This window comes from Sphaeramia orbicularis, chromosome 14 (genome assembly GCF_902148855.1).
Source record: "Sphaeramia orbicularis chromosome 14, fSphaOr1.1, whole genome shotgun sequence".
Lineage (NCBI taxonomy): Eukaryota > Metazoa > Chordata > Actinopteri > Kurtiformes > Apogonidae > Sphaeramia > Sphaeramia orbicularis.
In genome coordinates this window covers 5,160,580-5,172,929 of record NC_043970.1, presented here as the reverse complement: position 1 = coordinate 5,172,929, position 12,350 = coordinate 5,160,580, and the positions used below count along the sequence as shown (strand labels likewise).

The window sequence follows — 12,350 nt, the reverse complement described above, 5'->3', positions numbered from 1 at the left end:
CATAATAACTGACATTAGTGCCCCTTAAACTAGTCACAATTCACTCTAAAACTGAAAAAAGAAGTCTGTTTAAGCTTTTGTAGAAACATTGCAGTGCATTAGGGACTCTTTCTTTTCCTCCACATCAGACTCCTTAACATCTGACAGGAGTCGACAACAACAGCCATTCTGACTGTTTACAGTTTGCAGTCTTGCACATTTTACATCTTATTTATCTCAGGCAGTTTTGCACATGTTATATACCATTTACTTCTGACAGCTCGCACAATTACCCAGATATTGCACATTATGTAAATTTACATTTTTCTCTTAGTAATTGCAGTACATATTTACCTCCACCAAGGAGGTTATGTTTTTGCCGGTGTTGGTTTGTTTGTCTGTCTCTCTGTGTGCAAGATAACTCAAAAAGTTATGGATGGATTTGGATGAAAGTTTCAGGAAATGCTGATACTAGCACAAGGAACAAATGATTAAATTTTGGTGGTGATTGGGGGTGGTATGGGGGGGCCACGGGGGCCCACTGATCTGCCTTGGCAGAGGTCTGCACTGTCTTTTCTAGACCTCCGCCAAGGCTTTTCTAGTTTTTTTTAAATATATTTTTATGCTCATTTTCTTTTGCATGTCATTTTTAAATGCCACTTTGTTTTGTTTGTTTTAATTTCCTAGTTTATGGGCAGGGGGAGACAAAGATAAGAGAGAGTCATGTGAAATGATTGGAAAGTATATATTGACAGACAACACAGGGGTGGGGTAGGGTGGGGGTGGGGGGCATTGGGTAGGATGTGACATAAAAAGGTGAGGAAGAAGAAGCACAAGCACAGACTGTTTGATTTGATCTGCCTCACCATCTTTATCAGGTCGGATCCTGTTGCCCTTAACTTTCCACTGGATATCTGCCGGTGGTAAGCTCTCCACCTCACAGACTATGTTGGCGTTGTCACCTTCGTTAAACTCCTGTGGGCTGGGGGCACTCACGAACGTGATCCTTTCTGCAGGGAACAAATGGGAGCAAATCATTCACATGTGACCAGAAATGTCTAAAATTTCAAAATAAAACTGAATCTTATGGTTCTTCAGGAAGATCAGACAACTGCACATGGTGTCACTAGTGGAAGTTTGTTGTTTTACTTTTATATGATCAGAATGTGTGAGAAGGAAGTCAAGGTCAAGACATATGACATATAATTTCTGAGATCATTTTAGTTGAAAATTTGTGACAAAAAATGTATTTTCTCTGAAGGTGAACATAATAAAACAAAAAAAATATCATAAATTCTGAGATTAAAGATGACCACTTGAAAAAAAAACATAACGTGCTTGCACTTGAAAACCCTCAGCCTGACTTATGAAAATCTTCAGAATATTGACTGTCACTGATATGTTGATTTGCAGTATGTGAAATGGTTGAGACTGTGAATTAGTACTGGAATTTGTTTGTGCAATAGATGTATAAAGGAATCCAAGATCGATCTAAAACAGTACATACAGTGCTAAAGAATTAATGTAAATGAACCAAGAGAAATAAATATACAGTGAGAAATAATTTAAACTGTTTAGATACTTAGCATGTTTAACAGATGATGTGAGTCGGTGTCATGCCTTTTAATAGTGAATAAGAAATACATGTGAATGACAGAATCCACAAAGTGGGATAAGTGCAATAAAGATTTGTCATATTGAGGATTGATTATGATTTATTTAAGAGAAAACATGTCAAGGATGTGTAAAGGGCACGTTTAAAGTTTATTATACATATATTCTAATTTATCTATGTATTTATTTTATTTTATTGTTTTTTTTTTTTGGCTGTAATATGGCGCCTCCTCCAGCAGATGGCGCCCTAGGCAGCCGCCTCTGTCGCCTACACCCAGAGCCGAGCCGCACTCTGACATTGTATTATTAACATTCACCTTAACATTAGGGCCATTTTCACAGGCTTGATCTAAATATTGGTCAAAGTTATTCTTGTTTAGTTCCATTTCTCTCACCCATTCCTCTGCTCTATCGTTTCCACTGTCACTGAAGCTGAACAGGAAGTGGAGACTCCAGTGATTGTTTTTCCAAATGATTCAAAATGATGGTTCACAGAAGCATTTCCATTCATCCCTCTGTTTTTCTCAACCATGTTGTGAACTGTCACGTCCGATTTAGGTCCACACTGAGTCCGGTCCAAATACGCGAGTACGTGCAGATATCCACAGAGTGTATATGGCCAACTCCAGCCAACTCTGTAGAGGCCTGCCCCTAGTGGACTGACTTATCACTGCAAGCCAAAGTTTTTGGATAGACGGATGGACAGACAGACGACCAACTGATGACAATACCCTGCGGCCAGTGTGGCCGAGGGTAAAAAATTGAAGTGATACATTTATGGGAAAAAACACACACTTTTACAGGTCAATATGTGGAATTCTATTTAATTTTCAAACCATAACTTCCTTTCTTTCTTAATAATTACTTGAGATTATACAGGTAAAAGTTTGTGAGAAAGAACTCGATAACAGAGGTTGAAAAGTTACGGTAAATAGTATTCTCTTAGATTTGCAGACATGAGAACAAAAGAAGTTACCTAATAAATTCATGATTATAAAATTTCAGTTGACAATGTTTTTTGTATAATTGGGCAAGAAGTTCATAACTCAGCCGACTGTTTTTCAAGGAAACCCTTGTGCACGTCCTCTTGTCTGTGTTTACAGACTGCAGAAAACCCTCTACCGTGTGATGGGAGGTTTTTTAAGAGTACGGTAAGTATTAGGAATAATGTTTGTTTTGTTCAGTCAGAGAACAGACAACTTCAAAAGGATGGGGGTGAATCCTCTTTTCTGCAGTTTTTTACATGGAGTTCTGCCTCTTGTATCTGTAAACTAAGAGAATATCTACATTTTTTTCATAAAGTTCTTTTCTCCAAATGTTGCCCCGTCCCATATCCTGTCTTTTGAACCTAATATGAACCAAATGCATTCGATGTTACTTGATTTGCTGCAGACAAAGCCTTTCTGAGAGCGCTTCTAAACCAGCACTCACAGCACTGGCTGAAAAAAATGTGCAAAACTTACGGTAAATTTCGACTTGGACGGTGGCTTCAGCCTCTTCATTGCCGTTCCTGGCCACACACCTGTAGATGCCGGCGTCAGACACCCTGGCGTGGTAAATGGTAAGGAATGTCGAGCCTTCTTCGTAGCGGTTTACTGAGATGTCTTGTCTGTTTGGAAGGATCTTCTCTCCAAGGGGGTCGTACCAGTCAATGTCTTTAACATCTCCCACAACTGAAAAACAGAATGTGAAGATGATATGAATAAATATGATTCTTTTCTGAAATATTAAATATTACTTTGTTGATGAAAAAAAAAAATGGTAGTTTTGTTTTACGGTCGTCTAGCTAAGATTTAGTTATTGTACTTGTCATCCGTTCCTAGAGGAAGAAGTTTTTTTTTTTTTTTTTTTACTTTTATTTTCTAAAAAGGCAAATCCAGGTACTAAAGCTAATTCTTCATCCATTGTTCCTAAAGAGTGACTTTGAGCTACTGTTAATGAAGTTAATGATGTTAATGATGAATTTCATACTAGAGCTGAAGTGATTAATTGATTGATTAATTTACTTGAACCGATTAAAAAAAAGTTTGATTACACTTTTCCTGAATCAAAGCTTTGTTTGTTTAATTTTGCTGCTGCTAAAACCTGGTTCCACTGTTGTGTTTCACATGGACGCTTATTGTGACGCACATGACACCAGGATCAACACACAGTTGTATGTTAGTTCCATCTTAAGATGTTAGTACGTTGGATCCAAAGGTGTTGAAGACACAGAGCACGTATTGTTTTTAGATGTCACTGGACTTTGTTGTTGTTTATATCTATAGATATTTTTATATATACTTTTATACTGTTGTTATTTCTATATAGATATGTTTTATACATCATTTTACCTTTATTCTTTAGGTTGTTTTCAGCTAGAATAAAGGAACAGCTCTTTAAATTTTCAGACGTCTTTTTCACATTTTTAATTACTTCTTTTTTTTTTTTAAATAATTGTTTAATCAAACCAAATCTAATTATCGATAGATTAATTGATTCCAAAAATAATTGAGAACTACAGCTCGATTTTAAATAGTAACTTTATGCTGGGGTGGAGACTCTAACAGTCATGTGCCAAAGGATCTTAGACTTGCTGATGTGCTCTATCTATCTATCTGTCTACCTGTCTGTCTATCACGTTTTTCAGAATACTCTTACCTTCGCATACGAAGAATTTGGACTCTCCTATGCTCATCTCTCCTCTCATTGGTACAATTTGCACCTGGATGGCAGCTGTGGAGAACAAAGTTCACATTAGTCTGGATTGTGAAACGGGGGCAAAGCACAATAAGACAAGGCTCAAAATCAAATAGCTTTTCCTTCTCAGACGTACAAGACTATATCAGGCTTAGCCTTCAATAAATGAAACTCTGGGATGATATTTTTATGCTCGCTGAAGTGAAACATCTGTCTGCAGTGAGCTAAGCAGATGGTCATATTTCTACTAGGACCCGGTGAATTGGCCATCCTGTAGTGTACTCATTTATTTCAAATACACTGTTGGCCTTGTACCTACAGATCTAATGTCAGCTGGATTTCACTTTAATGTCCAAGAGTCAACTGACTCTATCTCCCCTCAGGCCATCTGAAGACGATAGTCAAGATACTTAACATTTATTTTTGGGCTCTGAGTTAAAACTACATTAAATCTAATGGGCACTTTGCAATTAAAATATGCTGTTTTGCCAGTATTGTGATTTTTCAATGAAATACTCAGATGCTACTCCTTCCATCCCTCACTTGTTAACAAGAAAAAAATTCAACAATGAGAAGAAAAAGAAAAAATATCAATACCATAACTGTTATGTTTATGCCTAAAAACAAGGGAAAAATGTTAAGAGGAAAGGCAAAAATAAGAAAGTCAAAGCACCTGTTGGACAATTTTTGCCAACTTAATGACATCTAAGGACTTATTTTGACTTTTATATGCAATAGGAGAGCCCAGGGGTAGAAAATGTCAACATTTCATCTCAAAGGACCATAACTATTTCAGGTACATTTTATGTTTTATAAAGCCATTAAAACTGACCAATACAATTCACCATTATTTTGTATGATTAATGGTGCGTTCCAGGAATCCCGTAACCCCTGTTTTTCCAACCTTCTACCAGTGAAAATGCACTAGAATGACAGTCAAACCTGTGACTTCCCACCCGTAAACTCGTATTAGATCAATGCACTCCCAGTTCGGTGGTTTGACGTCAAAAAGCCTGTGAAACAACAATAGCGGCCCCCATGGATGCGGTGTTTATGCAAATTGTTTATCAAAACAAGGTATTGCTCTAACGCCATTTATCCACAAATGTTAAGGATAATCAGCAGCTACTCTAGCGTTAGCTAGTTTTTGGTCCATTGAGTGCAAGAATATATCAATACCGAATATGTATCCAAATATACAAATAATGTAACATAAAAGGTATTACAGCTGCTCTTGTCTTATGTGCCTCCTCTTTTTCCCTCAAATAAGCAAAGAACAAGCTGCTCTGGTGATAGAAATAATTGTAAATGAGCATAAGCATCGTACGGTCCGCCATGCTGGTCAGTTTACATCTAGCTACCACAATTCTTTGTTCTCAGGCAGTTTGGCATGACTTGCATGGGTCGCTACAAAGTCATGAGTTGTGGCTTGAAGTCATGACTTACGGGCTCAAAAACCTGCCTGGAACACAGCATAACTAAAAAATACAGTGGAGACAAAGAGTCAGTCCCAACATTGGACAAGTTGGGGCTCTAAATGTTTGACATTTTTTATTCCATAAATAACTCAAATGGTAAATCAGTTATTGGACAAATCTTTTCCTTCATAACAACATGAAATAATCATTGCTCTCATTAACATTTTGTTTTGTTAACTGAACCCTTCCCTTGTTGGCCCCCCACACTGAATCCATTTTACACTGGATGCTGAATAAACTCATGTCAGCTGCCCCTGCTGATAGAGTTGCCTCTGCAGCGCCAGAAGAAACAAAACCAGAGATGGCAGAGCCTCAGAGATTTGTGATGCATGCATAAAAAGCAGACTTTATTGCTGAACACTTCCAAGGTGTGAGCTGTTGATAATGCTGTGCCTGTGACCCAGAACAGAAAAACAAAATTGAACAGGAATTGACTGACTTTCAACAACAATTGAGAAATCAAATGTTCTGTGTTTTCAACAAACCAGTGTTTGGAATATCTTCCACAGTAAGGAGCCATCTCAGGTCCATTCACCAACATTAGCTTTATTTTGTCACTGAGTGTTTATGAAGTCACCTGACTGAGTCGCTTCCCCCATCACTGATTCTCTTGGCAGGTGATGAAGCATAATACTGTAAATCAAAAAAATATGCTTTTCCTGAGACTCTAATTCACCTCATCTCAACGTCAGCTGAAGCTACAACGACACAGATGAGATTTACAAAGTGTGCGCAAAGAAACACCTGCTGTTCCAATCAAAACTCATGCATGTTCATTGAAAAGCACTTAAATACATGACTGTTTTTCTTGGGCTTCATGACAGGAGATGGGATTTGTTTTGTGTGACACCTGATCTACTTTTAGACCTGTGTTATTACTGGTGTGTAACATGGGAGTGAGGCACAGGCTGTGAAGCAGCAAAACATCACTGGATTGAAATCCTGCCGAGCCATCAGCATGTCACCACTTCACACAAACGAATGAGCAAACCCCATCCCACTTCCCACCTGGAGGGGGACAGGAATAGGTTTGGGAGGGACTGCCATCTGACATGAGACAGGTATCATCGCCGTTTTGTGACATTACATTTTCAGAGAAAGACAAGGCAACGACAGCAGCAGTGACCTTCCTTCTGCCGTTGTTGCCTACATGTTCCTTCCTGTGAGAAGCCATTACCAAGCCCAAACTGATGGGCCGACACAGCGCCATACGACAAACTGCGCTGGATGTGCTCAGGGGTTCACATGTCCACGATAGTTTTGATGTCATTCACACTTCCCTGGCATTTTAACCCCCCGAAAACAAGGACTTTTAAGACAATGTCAAAAGCGCATTTCAACAACCCAATACCATATAGTTTGTCATTAGCAATGTTTCCAAATTCCTCTATAAGGAAAATGTCCATTGTCTGTCCTATAAGTCATTAGAAGTTGCTAAATAACATCACCACAAAATTTGCACAATTGGAAATATGCATTTTAATGAACAATGTAGGACAGAAGAATGACATTGTTGAGAGACAAAAAGTGAGGATAAAAACACCCTAAACATGTTTAGAACTACAAATAGTAAGTAAGTAAGTATATTTTATTTACAGAGCATTTTTCACAGAGTCACAAAGTGCTTTATCAATTCAAATCAGAATCAAATCAAGTTTACAGAATCCTCCAGGAGCAAACACTTGTGATTGATTGTGAAATGAACTATACTCTGTCAATTTTTTTTTTTTTTTTAATGTCCTAATTCCAACCTTCTTTATCCGGGCTAAAGTGACCCAAAGAGACACTCTGGAGGAGTTACTTAGGTTAGTTATCTATTTGTTTGTTTCATTTTTAACTTCATTTTCTTAAGTTTGGTTTGTTTTTTAATCTTATGCTCCACTTTGGAGTCTACAACAAGTCACGGTAAAACATGAACATTTTTAACCAGACCATTTTTTAATTTTCAGTCTACATTAACAATCTAAATTAACCAAAAAGAGGCAATAGAGAAAACTGTCAATGTCAATGGGAGAGATTTATATTCATTGCGATGATTTGTTTTAGACAAAGAATGATACACGCTTTCACATCAGAGTCTCCAAAAGTCTCCAATAACACCAGAAAAAAAGTTGATAGATTCGTCACCAGTCTCTAGAGGGTCTGAAAAACCACTAAATATACCAACAAAGTGGATAAGTTGGAAACACTGACTTTTACATGTAGGCAGACACTGTCTGCCAGATAGACAGTGGGTTTTTCTGACTGTGACAGAAATTATTTGGTGTCATTTATTTGCTAAAAGTTTCCAAACAAATTTTAAAAGACATTTGTTGCTAGGTGCTTTTATTAAAAGAGAAAAAAGCTTCTAGAGTAGGCAAGTTGATAAATCTAGCAACAAAAGTGCTAAGTTGGCATCAATGGTTGTCAGGCATTGGAATTTAATAACATGGACCAAATGATGTAAAGTCAAAAACATCAGTATGAGGCAGTTGGGGTGGTTGTGGAGTAGGTGTCGACCCTGTTTTACTGTGGAAACCCAGTCAGAAACATTCACACCCACCCACATTCACTACCTGCTTGGAACTATTCAATGACTACTTCTTCATCCCTGAGTTCCTGCCAGGTGACTGTACTTGTTTTCTCTGTTGGATGCTGTTGTGCAGAAAAATTCTAGTCTTCTGTTTTTGTCTTATTTCCTACCGACTACATTCACAACAGGGAATCTGTTATTCAAGGAATTTGTATTGATTCCCATGTCCAGGGAAGTTATCCACTTCTGTTGTCATTGGATTTGTATGTCAGGGATGTTAGTTTGGAGGTTTTTTCACCAAATGCTTGTGTGGATGAAGAACATATGCATTTTAAAAGGTTGTTTTTAAAATGAAAATGTATGAATGTGGATGAAGCCTCAGGTTTTGACACAGCCTTTATACATCAGATAATAACAGGGTTGGGAATCATTTCATCATTCCAATTCTGCCTCCGAAATGGAAGTTGAATCTTCTATTGCATTTTAAAAAGACATGAATGAGTGTGGATCATGTTAATGATTTACAGAAACCTAAAAAAAATTCTGATTAAAAAAAAAAGAACTTCAAATAGCTAAAGAAAGTGTTAACTGTTACTTGAAATTTCTTTTCAAGACATACCTATTTGCTCTGGCTTTTAATACAACTATGTGAGTGTTTTATCTACTGTTATCTATTGTGTTTTAGATGTTCTTATCTTATTTATCCTATTCTTTTGTATCTGTATTCTAACAGTTTTAGTATATCTTCTTGTTTTTGACTAGTTTACCATATCTTGTATTTTTACTTCTATCTTTGTACAGCCCTTTGGGCAGCCTGGGGTTGTTTCAAATGTGTGGTAGAAATAAACTTGACCTTAATACATTTTATTTTAATATTTTTTTTAAGCACAATGCACCGGGACATAAAAATGGTGACACCTGTCACACATTGTCAACTCTACCTTTTAGTGGGTAAACAAACAACATAAGTTCTCTCCGGGTCCTCCAGTACCCAAAGACCTTAAACAAGTTAACTGGTTAAAACCATCATCCATCGGTGTGAATACACTGGTCTACAAGGAAAATGCTTCCAGAATAAAAGTAATGAGATTTTACCACATGAGAGTCACTGATAAAGAAAAATCAAGTCAAAAATACTGGTTGGCTGAACTTTCCAAGATACAGTCTTGGGTCAAAATGTGAAACTCAAGAATTAAGGAGAGAATAGGTTTGACTCAAAGGAATATTTGTCTCAGAGCTACAAAATCTACTTCAAAACACTGTCTGCACATTAGAATACATTCACTTTACAGGTTCTATTTAGTGGAAGATTTCTAAAACTATTATATAAATGTACATAAACCAATATATATGTGTAATAACACTTAATCATATACCTTGAAAACATCACCAAACCGGCACTTTTGTCATTTATTTTCCAATTAATCTTATTAAAATACGTAACATTTAGCACATTTAATGTCTGAAGCAAATCATTTCTAAAAAATTGTAGAGGAGTGATATCAGAGTTAATGGTTGTTCGTGTGTATATGTCACCCTGTGATGAACGGGTGCCATGTCCAGGGTGAACCCCGTCTTTTCCCATTGGTAGATGGGATAGGCTCCTGCCCCCATGACCCTCAAGGTCATAGTGGTTTGGAAAATGAATGAATGAACTATGTCGAAAAGAGCCAGAAAAGCCATGCCACAAAAAGTCACTGTGAGGAAAACCCTAAAAAGTACTGATAGGCTTTTAGTTGAGTAAAGAAGTGTCCAGTGATTGACCTGGCTCGGATACGGCCTCATATGCAGGATCGAGAGGCATGGAAACCCACTACCCACAGTGTGTTTGCTATCACAGGCTGGAGGTAGATACAAAGAAAACAATATATCCATTTCCTTCGCTCACCAGTAAGATCACAGATACCACGCTGCAAACCCCAGCTATGCCTCCTAAGATTAAGAAGACTGGCCAGAAATCAACTGATCATATCTGCAAACGCTTAAGACAACAAAATGGAGTTCAGACAGTGTGGGAGAGATAGCTATTCCCACAGCCACTTTCTCAGTGTTCGTCTCTAAATGGCCACTTGTGCAGTGTCTCCAGGATGAAGTGGTTGTTGAAGCTCATGTGTCAAGCAGAACTCCATACCTCTACTGAGAGCACAGAAACTAGCGCATATCTATGGAAAAACATTACAAGCCATAAGTTTGACAATTAGTGCAGTCAAATGAGTTCATAAGCATGTGCACATATGAGGTAAATATATAATGAGAAAATACTTAAGTTTAATGGATGAAACGTTATCAGGAAAAAATATACAGACAGGATTTATCTTTAAATAAACATCAATTCATAAAAAAAAAAAAAAAAAAAAAAAAAAAGAATGAATGAAAGCTAAGCAGGCTGAAATAGTAAAACAAAAACACAGTTCAACTATCAAGAAAATAGTAGGAACAGAACAGAGAATTGAAGACCCTGGTGCTGAAAGTACTGAAGTCACATTTTGGACAATTCAAGTAGAGCATATAAACACTCTGTATTTGTTTAGCTAAGTCCACCCGATAAATATTTTTGACAAACTTTTTTTGGGACTTCAGTACTTTCACCACCAGGGTCTTCAATTGTAGATTACACAAGCAGTCTGATCTGTCCTTTAATGAGACTATGCAGGAAAGGATTTGTGGCAAGAAAAGCAGTCATTCTCTTTTCACACGGAGCAAAATTTCTTTGTCAAAAAAGAAGTCAAAGTTTCTTTTCAAATCAAAGAGAGGAAGTGATTTTAAAAAGGTGCTCCTTAAGAGGATGGCATTATGAAAGTCCAAATTAGGCTGTTAAAGCCTGAAGCCTGTTCTGAAATAAAAAGAAAAAATGAAAGGTCTAACTGGCAAAATGGCTGTTATTGAATGATGAAAAGGAGATTTGGCGTTGACATGTTAAATGTGGAAAAGAAAAATGAAAAAAATTATTGGTCACTTTTGTCCTCATTGTGAGAGTGTGTGATGTGGAACAATGTTAACGGACTCAACAAAATCGTGTCATTTCCACAGTTTCATACTGATCAACAACTGAGAAGACAATGGAGAAGAAAGTAAGTGAGATGTTCGTTTGTATTTCGAAGTTCCATTGAATGTAGTCTGTTACTCTACAGCAGTGACACTACCTACTGTTAACTTAACAACTGAATCTGCTCAGAAATGACCAAATAAACTCCACCTGAGCTAAACAGTCACTACCTGATCTGTACTGAAGATTAAGATTGCTCCACATATGTCAAAATACAGCTAGTAGTAATTTACAGCAATTTGCAGGATTATTCTAAGTGCTGTTATGAAGATGTCTTTGATTTCATTAATAATCAGATGATCCAAAATGTTCTCATCAGTCTACACTTTTTTATTGTTCCTGTAAAAATTTTTAAAAAAGCCCCTTTTCCACCGGAGGACTTCTGAAAAACCTTAGCACACTTCCACCGAAAAAAACTTTCCCTCAACCCCAGATCTTCCCTGAAAAATGTTCCTGGAAGGGGGGGGGGGGGGGACTTTTCAGATTCACCTGAATTGTTGGGGGTGGGGCTGCGTGCTGAGGAACGCTGATTGGTGGAACATGCAGCATTCACCAACTACAGCCAGTGTGTGGTTGCAAACTTGGTTTTTGCTTTCCTACAAGCAACGAGTCGGCAACAATCATTTGAATACATTTTCAGGAACTTTGAGGTGGAAACACAAAGCACACAGATTACCAGGAATTCTTTAACCCAGGTAAATAAGAAGTAAATAAAAGTTCCTGGGAATCTGGTGGAAAAGGGGCTATATACAGCATTATGAGGTAGAAGATTACATTTGACTTATTTATTCATTTGTGGTTTATGTGATAGGGATCTAGATAAACTGAGAAAAGTATGTAAGCATAGTGAGCAGCAAATGCTAATTTGTGACTCTTGTCCCTGAGAAAGATTTTTCAGAATTGAAAATAAATGAAATTTAAAAAATAAAATATCAACTATTACTTGAATACAGCAAAATATATTTAAGACACATTCCATTTAAAAGTAGACATGAGCAAAGGTTGGTTGTTCAGTAAAACCATTACAGAGACAGGAGGAATA

General features: G+C 37.3%; 1 protein-coding gene across 23 annotated transcripts in view; it reads right to left on the bottom strand.

Moving 5' to 3' along the window:
* The window catches only part of ncam1a (neural cell adhesion molecule 1a), a 444,821-nt gene that overhangs the window by 120,529 nt on the left and 311,942 nt on the right, over positions 1-12,350 (bottom strand). For all 23 annotated transcript variants that reach the window (XM_030154150.1, XM_030154151.1, XM_030154154.1 and 20 more), the window contains exons 2-4: positions 4,234-4,308; positions 3,057-3,266; positions 846-989 (exon numbers count right to left, since the gene is read on the bottom strand). In XM_030154150.1, coding sequence (XP_030010010.1) covers positions 846-989; positions 3,057-3,266; positions 4,234-4,308 — 429 coding nt within the window. The remainder of the gene's footprint in view (positions 1-845; positions 990-3,056; positions 3,267-4,233; positions 4,309-12,350) is intronic.